Source organism: Macrotis lagotis, chromosome 1 (genome assembly GCF_037893015.1).
Source record: "Macrotis lagotis isolate mMagLag1 chromosome 1, bilby.v1.9.chrom.fasta, whole genome shotgun sequence".
Classification (NCBI taxonomy): domain Eukaryota; kingdom Metazoa; phylum Chordata; class Mammalia; order Peramelemorphia; family Peramelidae; genus Macrotis; species Macrotis lagotis.
The window spans coordinates 42,848,194-42,869,511 of record NC_133658.1 but is presented as its reverse complement, the minus strand read 5'-3'; the positions used below and the strand labels follow the sequence as shown (position 1 = coordinate 42,869,511).

The 21,318-nt window shown below is 45.5% G+C and overlaps 1 protein-coding gene across 1 annotated transcript in view; it reads right to left on the bottom strand.

Moving 5' to 3' along the window:
- VAC14 (VAC14 component of PIKFYVE complex) overlaps positions 1–21,318 on the bottom strand; it is a 123,381-nt gene that overhangs the window by 60,607 nt on the left and 41,456 nt on the right. Inside the window, exon 13 of the mRNA XM_074199234.1 lies at positions 4,007–4,163. Coding sequence (XP_074055335.1) covers positions 4,007–4,163 — 157 coding nt within the window. The remainder of the gene's footprint in view (positions 1–4,006; positions 4,164–21,318) is intronic.

The window sequence follows — 21,318 nt, the reverse complement described above, 5'->3', positions numbered from 1 at the left end:
AAATAAGCTGAGTTCCATCAGATCCCAGAGGATTTCCTCATTCTGAGCCACCAGCTGTAGGAGCTAGAAACACCTTTATAAGATGCCCTCCTCCCCGAAACTTCATGGCCTCTGTCACTGTCAGTGGCTCTGCTATGTCTCACTTCTCACTAGTCCTACATAAATGCCTCCGACAGACAAGAATGAGGAACAGGGATAGGGTGCAAAGGGAAAGGGACACAGGCTATCACCCCTGTTCATAAGGGCCTTGAGGTGGCGTGGAGGAAAACCCCCCAAGGTAGCTCCATTCAGAGTGCTGTCTGCAGCCCCTCTCAGAGAATCCCACCAGGGCCTTGTCGGGGTCAAGCAGCACTGACTTTCTTCCCAGGCTGTAATTTTCTACTTCTTGTCACTGTACCCAAGCCCCTGAGAGCTTTGGTTTTCAGACTCAACATGAAGGAAGAGGCATTCAGTTTCTTATAAAATTTTATGATTTTCCTTAGATGCCCTGTCTCCTATGGCTGGCTTGAAAAAAAAATTCCCATGAGTGGGTGTGATGGGGGAGGGGAGGGAATCTAACCCATAAAAAGAAGTAACAAAGCAGAGTTTAGGCTAAGTTCTAAAAGCTCTGCTCCTGCAAATGGGAGGGAAGCCGTTTCCCAAACAGGAAGAGGGTCTGGCCTTGTGGCCTCTGGTTTATGTATGCAGTAGGAACAAGACGCAGGAGACATCCCTCCTCCCTCCACCACGTTTCATGAGTCTGAGAAATAAAGGGAGCTAAACAGTCACCCCAACTCCTCAACTGACGACATGTTCCCTTCTCTGAGACTGAGGGCCCCTCACTGTTCAGAGAAAAGACCACTGAGGCTGGTCCCAGGGTCAGGTCTTTGGCTAGTCTATTCCTTGTCCGATTCCTTCTGGGTTGGTCACACTGCCTCACTGACAGTACCCTCTGTCCTCTTAGAGGGGCAGGGGGAGCTAAGGGGAACCCAGAGACTCATGAATAGCTGTCTATAATGCTTGAAAGAGATCCTGCCTTGGTGTTCTTTTCAGACTAAGATTTTTCTCCTGATCAGTCTAGTTCACGATTTCTGTAAATCTGGAATAAAGTGTACAGATTCAGCCGAGGTCCAGAAGCCACTGTAGCAATAGCCCCGATCCCTCATGATAAACAACTCAAAGCTCCCCTCACTCTTCCAGACCATAAGGACCCAGACCCAAGGCAGGCCTAAGGCTTTGCCAGGCCCTCTGTGTCTCAAGAGTACTCTCCCCATCTTCTCCCCACACAGCTGGGACTCAAAAATTCAGCCATTCCATCATCCTTCAGGCTTAGTGCTGGTAAACAACCTAATTCTAAAGAATGAGAAAGTGTCAGTGAACCCTTTGATGTGTGCAGGGCTCTGCTTCAGAGGATCACCCCCACTTCATGGAGATTGTGTCCTTCGTGTAAGAGAAGTGGCCTCTAAACATGGTGAGACTGGGATGATGTGGGATCACAGCAAGAGAGTGGCTTTCACATTCGGCACTCTTTCTGACCATTCTGCCTCAAAAAACTTTTCATTTTAACCCAGGGAATATAATAAAGACTTTCTGGAACCAGGAGACATGAGGTGTTGATGCTAAAGCCCTCCCCTCTTCCGCTGGCCTCCTCCCCACAGGATGTGTTCTCCTGACTGCTGCCCCTCCCCACTCACAATCTGTTCTCAATCTTAACCTCTCTTCTCTCTCCTGTCCTTCCCCACACGAAGAAGATGAAGTTGGCCAGATCTCAATTCCCTAGGACAACACACTCTTCTCTTTTAAGAATTGTTCCACAAATTACTCCATCCGTCACAGTCTGAAGTCTGGCTCTTACACTGTGAGGCTAAGCTTGCTGGGGATGAGGAGTAGGGGAGAAGAGAGAAAAGAAGGGAAAAGATGGACTAGCAGAGTAGAAGTCAACCTAAGCAAGGACTCAGGGAGGGGGATGCTGCTTTCCTGCCTGTAGCTACTGACTGCCCAAAGGAAGCCCCATTCAATGGCTCGGAAACAACTGTATCCTGGAGAAAATGTGAAAAAGAGAAGTTAGGGTGAGGCTGGGAGGCCCCTTTGCTTTTCCATCTTTAGTGAGAAATAGGTAGCAGCCAGGGACAAAAATGCAGCTAGAATAGAAATGCTGGAAAAGAGTTTGACTGTGCTGAGCTTCCAGGGGTGAACCACATCTCATTTCCTTCCTTTCCAAATCTCCTCCACCCCCAGCCAGTCAGGCAGCAGAGGAACTCTGCTCTGAGGGAGGGGTTCCCAGCTCTTTGCTCCTAGACAAAGGTCAGTGATAGTTGCTCATATTTGCCTAGCATTGTATGGGCACCTTTTCCTTAGCTTCCCTGTGAGGCCAGGAGGACAGATATTACTAACTCCATTTTACAAAAGGAGAAACTGAGGCCCAGAGTGGCTACATGACTTGTCCTTCTGATCTCTAGCCCCATATGTTTGTCACTCTCTCACTGTGGGAGACTACACATGCCCACTGCAATGCCACACAGGGTTCTGGGGGGAGAGACCGTCCAGTAATCCCTACAAATGAGGGGAGACCACAAACAAAGCTCGTGTGTTTTGGGAAGGAGAATGAAAATAACACCCAAGGATATTGACAAATGTCCCCCCATTAGATGGAGCCACCTGAGGGGAAGCACCCGAGACCCCCAGGCATCCCACCAATACTAAACCTACATCAACATGGCAGAGAAGTAAAAAAGAGAAAAGTCAATGTTGGTGCAGGTGGGGCAAATCAGTGCTACTCAAAGTACATGCAGTGGAACTGGAGACTGGTCTATCCTTGAGGAAGGAGTGAATCAGCCAGAGTGAGACAAATATGCTTCTGACCACATTCCTGGGATCATTCCCCGAGCAAGCTATTGACAAAGAAACAGCTCTACCTGTATACAAATATTCCTAGCAACACATACGTAACAGCAAAAGGCAGGAAACAAAGAAGGTGCCCATTCACTGGGGAACAGCTGAACACCCTGTGGCTAATGCCTGTGAGGAGAGCTCTTCCCACCGACATCTGGAGAATCCAAAGAAATGCAGGAAGATTGAGGTGAAGCAAAGCAAAGTAAGCAGAAGCAAAACCCCAGCCCCCTCACATCTGGCCTCAGGACACAGTGACCTGGGTGAGGAAGGGCAGCTGGGGAAGGCCATGCTCTCTTCTGCTGCAGTGGGTGGAATAACCAGTCAGCCAGGGGGCTACCAAGAGCCCAAGCTGATGGTCACAGAGAATCTTTTGAAACCCATTTCACTTGGCACTCTCTCTAATCTACACTTGACAGTAAAAGTTAAAACTTATTTAAAAAAAAAACCCCAAAGAAAACAAAACAATAAACCTCTAACTGGAAAGGAGACAAGAGGTGAAGAAGAAGGTGAGGCACAAGCTCAAGTCGGCTCCGCTCCCCCTGCCTCCCACCCAAAGCCTGGTCTGTTCTCCAGCATCCTGTCTGAATCATCCCTATCTCCTGTCTGGGCTGCCTGCCACGCTGTCCACTATTTTTAGATTTTAATGAAAAAGGAGTTGTCAGCTTGGCCATTGTACCCTGAGGGCCCCCGGTCCTGAGGTTCCTGGTCAAGTGCATCAGAGGTTCTGTCCCTGCTCCTTCGGCGGTGCAAGGTGAGGGACAGGCACTTCTCCTGGGGTCGTGAGTTGGCCTGGAGTTCTTGGAAGACCCAATCCTTAGCTATACTAAGTCCATTTGTTTTACAGTTAGGCAGTTACTAAGTGCTAACAGAAATAGTTGGTCCAGGTGTGGAGGGAGGGAAGAAAAGCTTTTCCTTATCTCCTACATTTTGTATGTTTGCAGCCCTTCAGAGGAGGGGAAAATCATTGATAGAGAACTTACTGATCACCTAAGTTCTGAGAAATTCTCTCCTTAGACCCTGGCTGAACACCAGGGCTAAGGCATAATGTAGTCCTGCCTCTGGGGGGACAAAAGGATGCCTAAATTGTCAAGGCCTCAGGACCAGGGAGGCACGGTGACTCAAGGGGAATGCTTACCAGGGGGGCCCAGCAGGCTGGCTTTATTGCAGGTGGGCGCCTGCAGATCCAAGGGGTTGACCCGCAGGTTGGGGCTGTCGAAGGGGCCAGGACCTTCTGTTTGGCCTGCAGGGGATGATGCGATTTCTGCCAAAACTTCCAAGTCCTTCAGGATAACCTTAGGGGAGAGAAGCAGAGGAGCAGGGAATGAGGGCTAGAGGAGAGGACAGGATACCATGCTAGAGTTGGGGAGAAGCTTATCTAGGAACCCTCTCCCCTCCATAAACCAAAGGCCTAAGTTGGTAAATTTGGTTGGTTTTGAGATCAACACAAGGAAGGCACTTTGAAATGTTATCTAAATGTAGTATGATGGTTGATATAATGGTATAATTTACTGAAAGGAAAATCTTGAAATTTGAAGACTGCTGCTGCCAGCTCTTGCTTCTCCCATCTACAGGATGCCCAGGGCTCTGGGACCACACAGTGATAACACCCTTTCCACTATCTGCCACTGAGTTTTTTGACCTGGCTAGGCCCCACAGGCCTGGCAGGAGCACCAGCACTGCCCACTGGCCTAGGGGACATCACCCCAGCTTCTCTCTGCTATCCAGTCTTGTGCTGAGAGTCCCTCCAAGGATTCAGCCGCTCACACAGCTACTGTGTACCCACTCACACAGCTATGTAATACTGCATCTTCCCCCCTGAATGACTGCACTCCCTAGTGTGCCCCGGCCCTCCAGTCCCTCCACTCCTGAAGTCTGACCATATTCTCAGTCAAGCCCAAGATCTCCTGTACCTCTTCTCAGGCCCAGGCTGACCCCTTCAAAGTCCATGACTCTGTTCTTGCCTTTAAGCCTTCTCCAAAGTGGCACAGGGCTTGAAATGATCTCTGCAACAATCACTAAGAGATTTCTCCCATCACAACAATAACTCCTGAGACCCAGGTCTTCCACAAAGCCTTCCCAGACTGAGCAAAAGAGGACCAATGTTCTCTTTCATCTCACACAATCTGGGCATAGAACAAAGATGGTCTCTCTGATTTCTAACCAATAATATAATCCCCTTGGTCTCATCCCTGGAATCCAATGACTGCTGGCCTATATGGCAAATACTTAGCCGTCTTTTGGGGAGTTCACAATTTTTTTCTGTTTTCAGTAAATGAAGTGAGGATGAAATGGATGAAAAGAATTCAGCATCTCTCTTGTTCTGTACACATACTGGTGTAGGGGTACCCAGTGATCCAAATATCTAACAGCAGGACTGCACCCAGAGGGCAAATGGCAGACAAAAGGCTGGGCAAAGTATCAGAGCTCATGAAGATCAGAGTTCAGGATTGGGAAAACGAGGGCTCAGAGAAATAAGGAAGGTCCCTGTGCTCACAAACATGGTGAATAACTGCCTGCAGCTCTCCACTGGGAAAAGCAGCCAGCAGACTCAACACTGGTGCAATGAGGGAAGAAAAGAGGAACGGAGGGGAGGGGATGGAGGAAGCAGAGGAAAGCAGAAGGACCACCTCTGCCAGGCCGATGGCTGCCTCCAGGCTCCCTGACTCCTTGGGAACCTGCGGACCCGGGACCAATCGAGGACCACTCTGGCAGGAGGGGTGACTTGCTCAAGGTCACACGCCCTTCTGTCTCTAAGAGGTTTGGCCTCTGGCCAGCTTCCGGCTCACTGTCTAGAGCCCACCATCGAGCTCTCCTTAAAGACAGATGACTTGAGGCCATCAGACAAACACAGAGCCAATGTAGTCATGAAGGGAAACAGGTCAATAAACTAAAACCTAGCCCAAGTGGGCTGGGACGTACGAGTCTGGCATATGGGGTGGGGCATGATCCCTCTGCTCTTGGCCTAGAGCCTCACATACTATAGGTGCCTAATAAATGTTTGCTGTTGGTGGGGGTGGCCACAGACTGAATGCAGAGCCTCCTTGGCCCTGAGAGGTGGTGGTGTAACCCAGGTGACAGGGCTGGCCTGGTGAGCTCCTTGACAGGTACCTATCTGACCCTAAAAGATGCTCTGATACATCTTAGTGACAAACTCCCTGTATAAAGCAGGCCAGAGCAGTGATAGGGCCAGGACTCCCTGCATGATCCTGACCCTTCTCCCCTTCAGGATCACAAGGACAGACCTCAGAAGTGAAATAGCAAATGAAATTTTGATTACACACTTAAAGTACAAACATGGCCTCTGGATTCCAAAAGTAACCTGAACAAAGCTCCTTAGAGCTAAACCTCTAAAGCCTAGTCTTTAGTACCTAGTGGCTGGTGCAAGATCAACTATCTCATCCCAGGGGCAACAGAAGCTGACTCTTACAAGTGTGCTTAGAGAAGGAGCATCCCTGGCTGCTGGCTTCCTCACTTACCAGAGGCAGAGAACTTCGGGAAGGAAGCAAAGGGCAGGGGGGCAAGAAGAGGAGTGACTCTCTGCAGCCTGAGGCTACAAAGCCTGGTGGAAGGGCCAGTGTGGAGGAATTGGGGATCTGCTTGGAGAGATCCAGCAAAGTTCAGAGCCTGGGGTTCCAATCCTGGCTTAGTCTTGGTCTCTGTCTCTGGGCAAGTCACTTCCTCCCTCTATGGTTTCCTCTATTTGGGAGGAATGGCACTTGGAGAGCTAAGAGCGATGAGGCCTTAGAGCTACCAGCTTGGAGCCCAGAAAGATCTGACACCTCTGACCCAGTTCACTTCAGGGCCTCAGAATCATAGGGGATAGGGCCAGAAGGGGGAAAGGGGCACCTTTTCAGGTGGAGTTTCAGACCCTTTTTCAGGGCTCTTAGGATCTCTAAGCCTCAGAGGTAGGACAGTCCTTAGGGACATATGAAGTGATATCCCCAGGCAAGAAGATAAAACATCAGTGTCCACTTTAAAGGACCAGAGGGACTGGTAGCCCTTATATCACACACATGTAAAGCTACTATTCTCCTGATCTCCTACCTCCAGGAAAAGGAATCTTGCCTACTTCTCTTTGGTTGGCTAGGCTATCTTCTTTCCTGGCTAGGGTTTTCCTGCAAGGCCTTGGCTCTTGGAATTGGATAAGGCTCTGGGAAGTCAGGAGCAAGCCAGACAATTAGTATGCACTGCACAGCCCTTTGCAAAAGGAATATAAAACACTTGTGCTTTCTTTTTGTGTGAGAGAAAAGGAAAGGGAGGAAGATTACAAGAAAGCAATATTCTGCAGGAGCAGGAGTGGCTGCCATTGCCATGGCAACAGGCTGGGTGCTGGAAAGGCCCATCCTTGGGGTCCCTCCGTTCCGAAGTGGGATGGCCAGTAGCACAGGAAAGGGCCAGTGACAACTGGGTACTAGAAAGATTTGATAAAGCAGCTGGGGAAAGGCTTATAAAGGGGAGGAGGGGGCAAAGATTTCTTTGCCTTCCATGACTTAGGCAGCAAAGCCAGGCTCTACGATCAGCAGGCCAAAGCAAAGCTCCTCTCAAAGCCAAAGGAGTATCTGTGGGGCAGAGGTGATGTCCCCAAAGGTGAACTTTGATTTTCAAGAACACATCCCCTAATCTGGGCATGTCACTCAGCCACGACAAAGGGGCTGCTCCTTAAGCTTCCCAGACCCATGGCTCAACTTTCACTAGCAGGTGAGGAGGCTCTATCAAGAGCTTAAGAAACAAAGCCACAGCCACGTAAACATTCACTGGTCCTTAATATAATATCAGTTCGAGAAAGAGGAAGGGGGTCTTGAATTGAGGTAGACCAAGAGTCCTGGAGGAGGCCTCCCCTCCTCACTCTCTTGGGACACCTCACTTTTGGGTCAATCCAGGTGAGCTGCCTGGGCCCCAGAGCCCACATAGCCAGGACTGGGGCCCCTGGGAGATGGAAGTTAGCTGACCAGCCAGTGAATTGGACCTGGCCAAGAGAACTACTTAGCAGCATCCTGGGGACGTCCCCAGGGTCAGGTGGAAGGAAGAGGGATCAGGCTAAGGTCAGAGGAGGAGTCCTTGGTGAAAAGTTGAGGTCCCCAAGGAGGAATCCAGGAGGGGTAGCCCAGGAAATCCGTGTCTGCTCAAATCTAGCTAAAGTCACATGACTCAGGTCAACTGAAGCCTCTGAATATCCCAGTGCTCTGTAGGACTCCGCAGTCCTTCCTCTGGGAAGGCCAGGACATGGAGAGCCATCCCTGCGGAGGCTCTGACTACAAAGGGAATTCTGCCATTTCATAGTGACAGCAATAATCCAGGAAGCTTATCCTAAAGATTACAGGGTACCCTGCTCCCCCTCCCCCAAAGCCCCTCCAACTGTCCTCACAGGAAAAGACCTCTTCTTTCTCAGGAAAGTGAGCTGGGAACCCGAGTCAAGGTAAATAGAATCAAGCCCAGTGTGTCTGCCCTCCTGAGAAGGTTCTGGAGGAATGCAGTCCCATCTGGTCCCAGGGGCCAGAGGCCTGGGCCCTGGTTACCCAAAACAAACAGGCCATCCCAGATGGCAGCAATCAGAGCCCCAGGCTCTCACCATTCATCAGGCCTGCGAAAAGGGCAGCCAGGAAGGACGACTCTCAGAAAACCTTGTGCATACATGCTGGGTCCCAGCAACGCACACCAAGCATCCAAGCTAAGGAACAAACCTCCTGATCTAGATGGGGGGAGGGTAAAGGGGATAGATTTCTTGGGTTAGGTGGAACCAATTGTTTTTTTTTTTTTTTTTAAGGTTTTTTGCAAGGCAAATGGGGTTAAGTGGCTTGCCCAAGGCCACACAGCTAGGTAATTATTAAGTGTCTGAGACCAGATTTGAACCCAGGTACTCCTGACTCCAGGGCCAGTGCTTTATTCACTGTGCCACCTAGCCACCCCCCCCCAATTGCGTTTCTTACTGAGGAAGATACACTGCCACAGGGATTCTGAACCTTTTTTCGGCACCATGGACCCTTTGGTGCCAGTCTGCATGAAAGACAGGTTGACAAAGATTGACATCATATTGAAACAGAGTTCACAAATGTTCAGAAACAGAGTCAACAGGCCTCAGGCTAAGAGCAAGCCCTGCTCTTGTTCAGTCGAGGCCCTAGTCTTGATTATGCCTCTGATTTCAAACATATGCTGAGATGTGGATCTTAGGGTTTGGGTTTGGTTTTTAAATTAACTTCTGAAAGCCTTTCCCAAGCAGCACCCAAGTAACAGGCACTTCCTATTTGTTCTCCAGTGCCTGTTAACGAGTGCTGGAAACAGCCAAGGCAGGACTCTGGGGCCCGAGCTAGCAACCATCTAACTTCAGGAGGTGGGGAAAGGGGAGGGGGTGGTTAGAGCCACCTGGCCCCAGACCCACTGCTCTCTGCCTTTCCCTCCCGGGGGTCTTGTCCTGCTGGGTCCTGTGCTGCTCATTTGCATCATCCTAGGCAATCACTCTGGGAACGAGGGGAGGTGGGAAACAAATGGAGGAGAGGTCCACTGTGCCAATGGGGTGTTGAGCTGTGTACAGAACACCAGCTATATATAGGTTACTAGGCAGCGGGCTGGGTGCAGAGGCTATTCTGTCTCCTGGGCACCAATCACACGGTTACCAGGAGAGAAGACAGGACTCGGGGCCCTGTGGGTTTCCTCTGAACCTTGAGAATGTCTCTAAGTCCTAGCGCCGTGGCAATGTCTACTATGCATGATCTGGAGCAAAGTGGGCTCTGGGCCAGACTCTGGTCGGGGAAGGGGCTGGTGCTCAGCAGGACACCCAGATCCTGGGGTGGGCTAATGCAGCCGGGAGAGCTTCTCTTGCCCTGGCCAGGCACAGGGGCCAGGGAGTGGCCTGGCTCTATCCACAGCAGGAAGTTGCCCGAGAAATCCATGCCAATTCGGCTTTTAGCCATTTTTAAGAGAAGGGAAAAAACCCCAATACACAACTTGGAAGAAATTCTGGTTTTTGAAAAAGAAACCACAAGCACGCAAGCAGAGCAACTTACGGGAGAGCAAGGGAAAATGTGAGTGAGGCAGCCGCTATGTTCAGGGCCGAGGACAGAAGCAAAGGGGAACGTGATGCCAGCACTGTCAGTTGGTCACTGGAGGGGCACTGGGAACACGGCTAGCTCCTCGGGCCTGAGATTTGGAAGGCACAGCGCTACTGTTCCGTTCCTGCTTCAAGGCAGCTGAGATGTTCTATTTTGGGGGCCAGAGTTCTGGTCCGGGCAGCCACGCCTCCGTTGGAGGAAAGATGGATCTATTGTTTGGGAGAGTGCTCGGACACAAGAGGGGGCTCATTCTGGCTCCCAGATGCTGATCACGTGGCAGCCATGAGTGAGCTCTGAGGTCTGGAAGCCTTCTGACCCATGCCTCCAGCATGAGGAAAGGGAGCCCCCAAACCTCCCTTCAGTGCCCCCCCACCGTGTCCCTGGGGCTCTCCTCTACCTATCATCAGGCTCTGGCCTCTCCTCTTCTGAGCTTGTAGCGCTGCTGCGCTGAGCTTCCCTAAAGACAGGCCCAGGCACTTAGGTCCTTGGCTCTGACCTGGAGGGCCTGGACGTCCTGGACTTTTATTCTGCTTTTGTTGCTTATTCCCTGAGAAAATTGATGGACTTGCCAGGGTCTCAGTCAGAGAGCTCTGAGGTCCCTTCTAAGCCTACATCTAGGGTCCCATGATCTTGGGCCTGCCAAAATCTGGTGCAGCCTTTCCTTATCTCACATCTTTTTCCTTGTACTTTGTAACCAGCACAATGGGACTCTTTGGTGGCTCCCGCTTGGGATGCCCTTCCCTGCCCTGGACCTTTGACCAGGCTGCTCCCTCTGCCTGGGATGCCTGCCCCATTCCTCTCCAGCTGTTATAATCCCACCCATCAGGAACCAGTCAAACCTGTCCTATATTAGTAAAAAGTAAACAGCAATAAAAGACAACCCTGTAGATATTCCTTGCTTTCTCACTTTGGGCTGGCCTAACCAATAATGAAATGTGACTGCCACCCACATTTTGGACAAGCTATGGAAATACCAAAGTATGGGAGGAGAAGCCTCCCAGCAGAAGGCCAGAGCCTCCCGAGTCCACACACTTATATGCCCTTGGTCCGGGTCTTGCTCAAAGGAGTGTGGTCCTCTCCGGCCCCCTAGTGGCGGCTGCCTGTCAAATGCCCGCCTCCCTGATGCTCAGGGTGGTTGGTAATCTGGGCACATCCCAGGCAGAGGGGCTATTCACTGGGAGGAAGGCTACTGCGTTGTGACTGGAATATAGTTTCCTCCTCCTGCTTACTGGCTTTCTTTTTCCTCTTCTTTCCCTTCCCTTCTCTGAATTTCTTTTAGAATGCAATGGAAAGGGAAAAACAGAACACCCCAAAGGAAGTTTCAGGGAGAGCCAAGAATGAGCAAATGTGCCCAGTTTGCTGGCAGAACCCCAAGCAAGACATGTTGTGAAAGCTAATGTGTTGTTCCTCATCTAATGAAGTCAAAGCTCAGGATGTGTCCTTCCCATGACACTGACACTGATGCACTGGTGACTTCTCAGCTCCCCTCCTCCGTTGTCTGGTGGAGGCAGAGGGCAGGAGGTCCCAGGGCCCCCACTCCGCCCGCCAGAGGAGAGCGATCTCTAGAGGAATCTAGAAAAGGCGGGAAAGCCTGGAACTTTGCTGAGGCTGTTGGTTAGCTCACCCATAAAATGGGGGTGATGAGGGGGGATTAAATGGGATATGCTCTCTAATTGTGAGCTATGATTAGATTCTTTCGCTTCAGCTAAGTTTATAGAAATCGGGAAGGTTTGGTGGGAGAAGTAGGGAATGAAAAGACTGGTGTAGATTTAGAAGACCTAAAGGAAGGCGAATGGAGAAAACACCCCTAGTACATAGTGGGGGAGAAGATAGAAAAGAGGAAGTCAGGATGAGTGGTTAGGGAAGAATGGAGATAAGTGATGCCAAGTGCTCTTAACTGACAGCCCACAGCCCTATACAGAGACCAAGTTAAAAAGCCGGACTGGCCTTTCTATGCTTCCCCACAGCAGCACCCCTAGGATCCACTGCCAGTGAGTAGCAGAATGAAGAGAATGGAATGAAACAAGAGAGGAAGGCTAAGGCTCAGCTCTGCGCCCTTACATTGACTGGGCCTGCCCTGACCTGGGCAGGAATGGTAAAACATTTCCCACATGAGGGCTGCAAGGCCTTCAGGGTACAACCCATGAGGAAAATTTCTTCCTGTGAGGAACAAAGCCATGACACTTTCCCACCAACCCCCAAAAGGGCAAGGAAGGAACAAAAGAGGTCGGGTTTGAGGGTTGTATGCCAGATGATGCATTAGACAGGAGCAAAAAAGGGCCTTGGGGTGACTAGATTCCCCACCTCCTGCTCTGCTTCTCTTGGTGACTGTGGGAAAGACCACTTCTCTCTGCCACAAGTGGATGTAAACACAACTTCAGACACACTACCCTGATCATAGATACAAGAGAGGACGAAGCTAACCTGACATGTCTGGGTCTTAAGCTCAATCACCCCAAAGCAAGCCAAGGAGTCCAATGAGAGTTCATCTCATCGACAGGGACTTGGAGCTGACCATAGACTGGAAACTCTCCAAAGATCAGGCAGAGAAGCCTGGATGAGCCAGGGAGAGAGGAGTGAGGGTCTCTGGAGACTACCAGGCCACACCAACCACATCAGTAAGGAGTTAAGAATGAGAAGGGTCGCCTCTTAGGCTAGGACCCTGACCAGAAGACCTCTCTTATCACTGAGGTCCCTTCAAAGCAGAGCACTCAGTCCATGGACCTAGCTGACCAGCACACTGGACAACAGCCTTAAGTTTCTCTGGGAAATGGAAAAAGAATGGGATTTGGGTTTTTTTAAGGGAGTCATTCAGACAGTTGGTAAAAGGTGAGTAAAGAAAGCAAACAATTTTGAGATGAGAAAATGGGACCTAACCTCTGAGGCAGATGAAAAGAGAGGTGATCCTTACTCCCCCAAGTCTTATGGGGTGTTTAAGAATGCTGCCAGTGCTGACGGCATTACAACGGGTGTTTTCAGAATCCAACCAACAAGGCCGCTTGTTGTCCTTTCAGTGAAGTCTTGGCCCGTCTTTCCTTCCCTGGCACCTGGCAGCACAGCATGTCATCACTGGCCTTTTCCTTATGAGCAAGATTCTATTCCTTTTTTCGTTTTTCTGTTCTATTTTCCCAGGGAACCCAGACCATCAAATCAAAAGAAATCCTTCCTCCCCAAGCATATTATTTCTACGAGAGGGGGCCTCCCTCCTGGCTAAGGGGCTGGGAGCTAGTCTGGTGCCAGATCACTCCCACCAGTATCTCCCAAAACCCTTCAATGTCTTTTCTCTCAGCTATTGGCTTTGAGTCAATGCAACCTTGCTAGTCCCACCTCATCAGTCCCCTCAGTTGCTTTTGCCCCTCTGAGGACTGGAGGGTGGAGCAAAAGTCTCCTTCTCAATCTCCCTTTTTTGCCAGCTACCTTTTCATGTGCCATTGGCTGCTATGCCATTAAAATTCTCCTTGGGCCCCCATCTGGGCACTGCTGGTCCTCCTCTCCTCCTCCCCTTCTTGCTTCCTCTCATGGGTTCTCTTCTTTCATTTGACGGGAAGCCCCTTGAGGGCAGGGCCTATATCTCATCTGTCTCCCCAGTACTTAGCATAGTACCCACATACTGCAGGAGCTTTATGGGTGATCACATCACTTTGTGGCAGCCTCATAGAATCCATAACCAAAAAGCCAAAATCCTGTCCTTGCTTAGGTTTCTGAGAGTTTGGGAACCTTCCTCCCAACACGGGTTACACATTTCCTCGGCTTTAATCCCCCCCAGAAAGTGAGGCCCAGCAGGGTAATCTGTTTTCTGATCTGCCAAGTGATCCTGAGATGACATCCTCAATGTGTGACAAGAGGAACTCGGGGGGTTCTAGAAGACGTGTGTGTGTGTGTGGGGGGTGAAGATTGGAGGAGTCCTCTTCTTTCCCTCTAACTCTGCAGCAGGAAGTCTACCAGGAGGGTCCAGATGAGGTGAGCAGGGCTAAGAAGCAAAGCTGGGCCAGAGGATGCTTCACACCAGGGGTGGGCAGCACAGCTTGGGGGGAGGTAAGGCTGGGCATCCAGGTCAGATGCTGACCCTCACCAATTCTTCAGTGAAAGGAGAAGCTAAGTCTCAAGTCACTCCATCTGCTCTTTCCAGGAGTGGAAATGGGCTGATAGGGCAGGAGGATCCAGACCTTCCTGCCTGCAAGGAGGGACAGAACGGAATGAGTTACAGTGAAGCCATGAAAGAAAGATGAAGACCGATAGCTGCCAGGGATATGACTGAGGCAGTTTAGACCACTCCTTCCCTTCCCAGGCCCTTCCACTTCTAAGAACCCATGGTCTGTGAGCAGTGCCAGTGGAGACTGGAAATGGTGGAAGGGAGGGAGGGCTGTTAGGTCCTGAATTCCAGGGGCTCATGCTTCTCTAGCACTTATCCCATCAGAACCACACTAATACCAAAAACCTATCCTGGGCAAAGCTACCAGACTCCTCCTCAACCAGGCAGCTGAGGACAGGAACCTTTTGGTGGATAGAGAATCCAGATTCATTCCCAATCACAAGCTCCCCAACAGCTGCTCCACATGCTTTCTGTATTGGATACGGTTTAAACTTAAATCACCTTTTCACAATAAAACAAGTCAGTGGGAGAGGATTCTGGGAAGATGGCAGAATAAGAGGAAACAATGGGTTCTCCAAAATTCTCAATAGAAAATTACCTCAGTAGAACATTACCTCAAAATGAACTATGAGTGGCAGAAATAAGTTGGGATAAAGCAGTTGAACTCCTAAGACAATTTGAGAGAAGTCCAAGAGAGTCACAAGTTTCTGATTTCATCCTACTGAAATGAAAACACCTACAACAGGCAGACTCAGAATCAGATAAATTCAAAAATTTTTAAATCAAAATATTTTTAAAAATGAGTGTTTAAAAATTGTCTTTAGATGACAAGAAAAAATAAAATATTCTGAAAAAAGGAATGAATGAATCAGGACTAGAAGGATTTACAAGTAAATTCTACTAAACATTTAAAGATCAACTATTTCAAATATGAAATGAATTATTTGGAATAGTAAGCAAAGGAATCCTCCAACAAACTCATTTTATGAAACAAATATGGTACTGATCCTAAACCAGGAAGAGTAAAGACATTCCAAGCCAATTTAAATAATGAATATTGATGCAAAAAAAGTCTAAATAAAACACTAGCTAGGAGACTACAATAAATCACAAAGAATATATACATTCTGGGCAAGTACAATTTATACCAAGAATGCAGGCATGGTTTAACATAAGGTTAACTGATAACATAATCGAATCTATCAATAACAAAAGCAACAAAAATTATGACTACATCAACACATACAGAAAAAGTTTTTGACATAGCACTGATTTCTATTAAAAACTATCAGAGAACTTAACCCCACTGCCTTGCAAAAACCAAAAAAAAAAAAACTAGAGAACCTAAGTATAAATGGATTTTTCCTCAAATTGGTAAAAGTAATTTATCTAAAACCATCAGCTCCCATTATAAGTAATAGGGAGAAGCTAGAATCTTACTGAAAGAATCTTACTGCCCATTGTCAGAAATATTATATTAGAAATATCAATAAAAAAGGTAATTAAAGTAATCAGAATGGGCAATGAGGTAATAAACTCTTGCAGATGATATGATGATATACTTGAAAAAATCCTAAAGATTCAACTGAAAAATTAGTGTAAATAAATAATTTTGGCAAAGTAGCAGGATATAAAATAAATTCACATAAATCCTCAGCATTTCTACATGTATCAATAAAACCCTGCAAGAAGAGACAGAAAGAGATATCACACTTAAAAAATACTATAGACAACATAAAATAGACAGGAATATACCTGCCAAAACAAACCCAGGAACTATATGAATATAATTATAAAATACTATTTATAACAAAAAGTCAGATTTAAATAACTGAAGAAATATTAGCAGTTCTTGGGTGGGCACAGTAAATATAATAAAAAAAAGTCAATCCTACCTAATCTACTTAGCCAATGCCATTCTAATTAAATTTTAAAAAGACTAACAAAGGAATTAATGAAAAAAAAGTGAAGGAGGTTTAGTAGTATCAGATCTAAACTATATTATAAGGCAGTAATTACTAAAGCTATCTAGTAATAGCTAAGAAATAGAAATGGAAATCAGTGTAAGAGAGTAGACATACATTACATAGTAGCAAATGTTAAATTTTTAGGATAAGAATTCATCATTTGGGTAAAAACTGTTAGGAAAACTGGACAACAGTCTGGCAGAATATTGGGCTTAGATCAATATTTTTCAACATTTACCAAGATATGGTCAAAATAGATATATGACCTAGATATAAAGGGAGATATCAAAAGAAAATTAGAAGAACATGGAATGCATTAACTTCTGGATTGGAGAATAATTTATGGTCATCTCACCTTTCTACTTTTTAATTTTAGCAATTTGTGTTTATTGTTTTTTTTAGTTTTTTTAGTTTTTTTTTTTTTTTTTAGTTTTTGCAAGGCAATGGGATTAAGTGGCTTGCCTAAGGCCACACAGCTAGGTGATTATTAAGTGTCTGAGGCCGCATTTGAACTCAGGTACTCCTGACTCCAAGGCCAGTGCTCTATCTACTGCGCCACCTAGCGGCCCCTGGAGAATAATTTATGAATAAACAAGAAATAAGAGTGCACTGTGAGGTATAAAATGGATTAATTTTAATTACTATAAAAGGTTTTTGTATAAATAAAACCAATGTAGCTCAGATTAGAAAAGTAGAAAACTGAGGAAAAAATTTTATAGACAATTTCTCAGATAAAGACCTCATAATCAAAATATATTAAAAAAAACCTTGTCAAATATCTAATACAAGTCAATCCCCAGTCAAAGGATATAAACAGGCAATTTTTCAGTAAAGATATCAAACAACAGTCAAATAAAAAAATGTTCTAAATCATTACTGATTAAAGAAATACAAATTAGAATAGTTCTGAGATATCATCCCATGCCTATCTGATTGTCTAAAATGACAGAATTTTTAAGTGATAATTGTTGGAGGAGATACAGAAAAATTTGAAAAATAATTCACTGTTGGTGGAACTGAAATCTGATTCAACTATTTTGGAGCACAATCTGGAATTATAGGTATATTTCCCAAAGTTATTAGTTAAAAAGAAAAAATAACATATATTCTAAAATATTTATAGCAGTTCTCTGGGGTGGCAAAGAACTGGAAATTGAAGTTATGCTCATCAGCTGTAGAATAGCTAAACATATTGTGCTATATGATTTTGATGAATACTATTATTGTGCTCTAAGAAATGAGTTGGTTGATTTTAGAAAAACATGAAAAGATTTACATGAAATAATGAAGAATAAAATGAGCATAACCAAAAGAATGTTATACATAGCAACAGTAATATCCTAAGTGAATTCTAAGCAATATTTTAAGAACAACCTTGAACTTCTAGGTCATTTTTAGTATTACAAATGCTCAAACTACAAAGGATCTATCTATGAGATGGATGAGATCTACTTTCGGAGAAAGAACTCATAAATAGAAGTATGTATAGTTTGTTTTTACATTAAATACATTTTTTTTTTTGTGTGTGTGTCTAATGGTAGCCCTCTCTAGGGTGGGATGGAGAGGGAGGAAGAAAAAATGCACAGTAGAGAACAAAAGAAAACTGTAGAAAAGCAATGCAGTAGCTCTGAAAATGATATGAGGTTATTACATTGTTTATAAAAAAAGGTAAACTGAAATGGAAAATGCATGCTTCTATATAAAATCCTCTTTTCATGTTATACTGTATATCCAGAAATATTTTTTTTTGGCCTAAGTTCAACGTGAAAAAAATTAAAAACAACAATATAAGCTACTGACTCTACAGTTACAATGGGAAGGTACAAGATAGATCAAGAATGTGCACTGGGCACATGCAGATTTTTTCTGACAAAGGTTTTCAGATGAAGACTTGAGTGGAGGTAGCAGTGGAGAAGGAGCCATTCATCCTGAAGAATGAAAAAAACAGGTAACTGAGAATATCAGGGAAGCTCAGACCTAAAGAACATATCCCTCTGCTGTAATGAACAAAACAAAATGGAGAAGTGAGAGGACGACAAGTGTCTGGGATCCTAGCATGAAGGGCTGCTCAATTGTGGGGGCCCTCTCCAGAACCTGCTGGGTTACAACCTGTGTAACTTTGTCCATGTTCAGACTCGAATCTCTGCATCTCCTCACCAGCACCACCTTGAGGTGAGAAACCTTTTTCAAAGGTTCAGCCCCTGGTTCAATATTAGGAAAACAATCAGCATAATTGACCACTTTAGTAACAAAACCAACAGAAAACATAGGATTATCTCAATAGATGCAAAAGAAGCTTTTGACAGAATACAACAGCCATTCCTATTAAAAACACTAGAGCATAGAAATAAGTGGAGCTTTTCTTAAAATGATAAGTCTCTCTATCTAAAACCAGCAGCAATTATTATTTGTAATGGGGATAAAGCAGGAAGTCTTCCCAGTAAGATCAGGGTGAAACAGGGATGCCCCGTCATCACCACTATTATCCAAAATTGTATGAGAAATGCTAGCTTTAGCAATAAGAGAAAAAGAAATTGAAGGAATTATACTAGACAATGAAGAAACAAAACTACTATTCTTTGCAGATGATATGGTGGTCTAATTAAAGAATCCTAGAAAATCAACTGAAAAACTACTTTAAATAATTAACAACTTTATATATACATATATGTATATATATGTAAAATCTATATATAAAATAAATCCACATAAATCATTAAATTTCTCTGTATAACCAATAAAGCCCAGAAAGAGAAATTCCATTTAAAATAACTGCATACAATATAAAATACTTGGAAGACTACCTGAAGACAAACCCAGGAACTGTTATATGAACACAATTACAAAAGACTTTTCATATAAATAAAGTCATAGCTAAACAAATGTCAACTGCTCATTATATTGAGCCAATATATTAAAAATCGCAATTCTAACTAAATTAATTTGCTTATTCAATACCAGTCAAACTACCAAAATTTATTTTATAGAGCTAGAAAAAATAAGATTCATCTGGAAGAACAAAAGGGCAAGAATAAGAAGGGAATAAAAATACTGCAAAAGAAAGTGGTCTAGTTGGACCAGACCTAAAACTATACTGTAAAGTGGCAATCATCAAAATTATTTGATATTGGTTAAGAATGGCTAAGTGGTGGAAGAGTGGAAAAGTTAGGTTCAGAAGACAGAGTAGTAAATGACTACAATAATCTACTCCAACTTCTGGGATAAGAACTCACTAGCTGACAAAAACTGCTTTAAAAAAACCTAAAGAATAGTATGGGGCAGCTAGGTGGTGCAATGGACCTGGAATCAGGAGGACCTGAGTTCAAATCTGACCTAAGACACTTAATAATGACCTAGCTGTGTGACCTTGGGCAAGTCTCTTAGACCCATTGCCTTGTAAAAACAAAAACAAATAGTATGGCAGAAATAAGGGTAGCTAGATGTGCAGAGGATAGAGCATTAGCCTGGGAGTCAAGAGAACTGGAGTTTGAATGTAGCCTCACACTTGACTCTTACTAACTTGGGCAAGTCACTTAACCCTGACTGCCTCACATCCAGGGCCATCTTCAGGCCTCCTGATTCCTATCTGGCCAAAGGACCCAGATGACTATGGAGGAGAAAGTGAGGCTGGTGAACTTAGCAATACTCCCCCTCACCCAAATCCAATTCATGTGCTTGTCATGGCAGCATCTCCCTGATGTTATGATCTTCTTTGAGAATGAAGGACAAACATTATTATAGACCAGAATCTCACACCATGCACCAAGATAAGGTCAAAATGGGTACAAAAGTTGGATATAAAAAGGGATACCAGAAGTCAAGTGGGAGAGCAAGGAATAATTTACCTATCAGATCTAGGGAGAAGGGAAGAACTTATGACCAAATAAAAGAATGAAGAAATATAAAATGGATAATTTTGATTCTATTAAGCTAAAAAGTTTTTGTACAAATCAAAGGTCTAGATCTAATTCAAGTGTAATTCTAGTCTCTAAAATTTAAGTTGAACCAGGAGAATATGGATGAACTTCCAGCAATGGGACTAAAGCCTTGGCAAATAAGTCCTAAAAACATTTTTCTGGAAGATGACTGAAATTGGAGCAATTTAATCTGGAAGAAGCTTAATTCAGGTTCTAAAACCTGAACAAATGGCAGCCAATCACTTTCTTCTCTGAGGAAGGTCCAGAAGAGATAAGATAAATTTAAGGCAATCACCTTCAAAGCCACCAACAACTTTCCTAAAGGTTAGGTCTGATCATGATACAAGCCTACTCAAAATCCACAATTCCCCAGAGTCTTTAGGACAGACTATAAACTCTACATTGGACCAATATTTAAAGCTTTTAACAGCCTCTCCAGCTTGCATGTACATCTCAACCTTCTCAAACTCTATGGTCTCACCATTTTGGCCTACCTCCTGCTCCTCACACCCAATGTTCCTACTCCTTCCTAGCTGCCATGACCAACAATGGGGACCCCCCCCCCAGCTTGGAATACCCGGCTTTCTTTCAGAACTCAGCTCAAGAGCCACCAATTACGTCAGAAATCATTTGGTCTGGTGCTGCCAAGGCAACCACAGGAACGATTCTAAATTCAAAAATCTAGGAGACTTTTGGGGTGCATTAATCAAATATTTGACCAAATATAGAAGGCTAACTTTTAGGCTGATAATTTTGTATAGCCATGAATGAGGTTATAAACATTCAAATGGTCCTGGGTGTACCCATCCCTGTGCTAGTTGAAGCAGTTTCTGAGTTCCAACGCTACTGCTCCCCTTCCCCACATATTATTCCTTTTATGTATATTCTGTACATGCCTTTTAGATATAAGCTCCGGAGGGCAGAGATGGTTTCCCTCTCTTTTGTACCCTCTTCACTAAGCACACAGTAAGCAATTCATCAAAGCCTGGGGTAGCTGGGAGAATCCTTGGAATCTTCCAGGGATCCTTTTCAAAAAGGAGACACTGGGAAGTCCGAGATGGTTGAGGTGGTCCTAGCTCAGGGCAGAGAGACTGATTAGATCAGTTCACTTTTTCCTCAACCCACTACACTGATCTAAAATGTTTGGAAAGACAGAAAACCAAGGCTATGGGAAAGTTGGGTCCATCTGGAGGAGCTACAAGAACTTCCAGGTCTGGTCTGCCAGGGCTCTCTGCACCCCACCTCCCCCCAGTGCCCTTTCTTTTCCTCTTCCTCTCCTCCCCCATGCCCTATTCTTTTCCTGTTCCCCTCTGCCTCTGTTGCTTCCATTCCTTCTGTGACAGAGCACCAAGAGATAGGCCCCAAGCCCTGAAAACACTTGCTATTTCAGCAAATACATTTCCATGGAAGCAATCTTAGAAAGC